General features: G+C 38.6%; 1 protein-coding gene across 1 annotated transcript in view; it reads right to left on the bottom strand.

Moving 5' to 3' along the window:
- The window catches only part of LOC101855370 (monocarboxylate transporter 6), a gene marked incomplete at its 3' end in the record, with an annotated part of 14,167 nt that overhangs the window by 6,825 nt on the left and 5,453 nt on the right, over positions 1-1,889 (bottom strand). Inside the window, 1 exon segment of the mRNA XM_013087816.2 lies at positions 159-526. Coding sequence (XP_012943270.1) covers positions 159-432 — 274 coding nt within the window.

The following is a 1,889-nucleotide window of genomic DNA, read 5'->3' as shown; positions in this document are numbered from 1 at the left end:
ACAGATGGGACTCAAGAATAACTGACTGCACTTATCGACCGTGATATCCAGGCATAACCAAATACCCACATAACAGTCCTTATCTCATTATACTGAGACCGTGCCTCCAAAAAAAAAAAAAAGAAATAAAAATTAACTGATCAAAATACAGCACTCACCTACCATGACTATCCAGGCATAACCCTTGTCTATGTTTGGACCAGTACGATGTTGAGTATCTAGTCTGGTCTCCGAATTATCATCATCCACATCAAAAATGGTTGTCTCGTTGGTTTCTCTCTCATCTTCTTGTGTCGCTTTCAACACGTCGTCTCTGTCTCTACGACCTTCACTCATCAGTGTCATATCGCTCTTAAGAAAATATTTCTGATCGTCCCTGACTTCTTTTACCTCTGTTTCTACGTTGCAATCCATCCTGTTTCTTGATGTCATTTTCTATTCTATACCAGAAGTTGATCCAGTCAACCATGGCGCACGAAAAAATCATTTCTTCATGTTGCTTGTAGAGATCTAGCTGTTGACCAATCTGAAAAAGCACAGGATTATAGGTTGGTTATACAGATTCATGCGTCAAATTGAACGTCCAATTGTCAACTAGATCTAGGCGAGTTGCCAAGTACATTAAAATTCAGAACTATTGTAGCTTATGTGTATGTGTGGCCCTGCGAGACAACACGTCGGATGGTGCGGCCAGTAAAAGGGATCAAACAACAAGGGAGGGTGACCATTTTCAACGGATAACCATCATAAAAGTATAGGATTGATTAAACTAATGCGGTAATCATTTGGATCAGCGGTGTACAACTTTGCAAAGTTCATAGCATAAGCTACACAAATCCTTCTTTTTCTGTTTCTGTTTGTGCAGAGGAGTGTGGTAACCTACACAGAGAACGTGTCAGCCTTTGTGGTGACAGAGGTGAGAATGTTGAGCGAAACAAGCTTAAGAAGTGAGATGAGTGAGGCGTATCCCTGGACCAGGCACATTACATTTCCTATATGGTAACAGGATGCTGCTACTTGGCAATTGGCAATAGTGCACTATTGATCGCAATAAAAATTATAATTAAATTAATTTACACCAGACTACAAAATCATATCGACCGTGTGCTCAGTAGCGTCGGGTGGGTTGTATAGAGGATGGGGCTTGCGGTGATCACTCATGTTATAAATGATGCATAATGACAAAAAAGACTATGAAACACGCACTTTCTTTAAAAAACCCACGAAAGTGTAGACAGATTCAAAGGTATTATAATACGATTAGTAGCCATACTATGCTTGAAACCAGGAAGGTGGACTCACTCATCAGTGCTTCTTTATACATGCACATAATTTGTGTACTTCGGTTTTTTTGTGTTGAGAAAATTTGCCTATGATGTTTGTTTGTTTTTTGTTAAACGGTGCTTTCTTCATGATGAACCAGCCATGATTAAAACATCTCGTTTGTTTAACATCCACAACAGGATGCAAATATTCTGCTGTTTGATGTGGTCTCAGTCTCTAGACAGTGAGCTTAGCTTCACGTGATAAAGAACTAAATGATGCATTATGACTAATAAGACAATGAGACACGCATATTCTTAGAAAAACGCACACTGGAAAAACGTAAAAACATTAAAAGCAAATTCCCAATAAGTATTATACACGATGCATTGCTGCATTGAAGAACAAACATAAGACTCCAATTTACAACTACCTCAACTTACTGATACAATAAAACGGCGCTTGCTCCATAGTTTGTCTGATCTCCACACACAGAACACAAGTGAACACAATACGCACGCAATAAATCGCTATCAGTTAACACTCTCAAAACTTAATTCCAGTGTACACATACAATCTTAGCCCATAGACATCATCAGATTAACTTAGCTTTATTTTAAAAAGTG

Source organism: Aplysia californica, unplaced genomic scaffold, assembly GCF_000002075.1.
Source record: "Aplysia californica isolate F4 #8 unplaced genomic scaffold, AplCal3.0 scaffold00642, whole genome shotgun sequence".
NCBI lineage: Eukaryota > Metazoa > Mollusca > Gastropoda > Aplysiida > Aplysiidae > Aplysia > Aplysia californica.
This window is presented reverse-complemented; position numbering and strand designations above follow the sequence as displayed.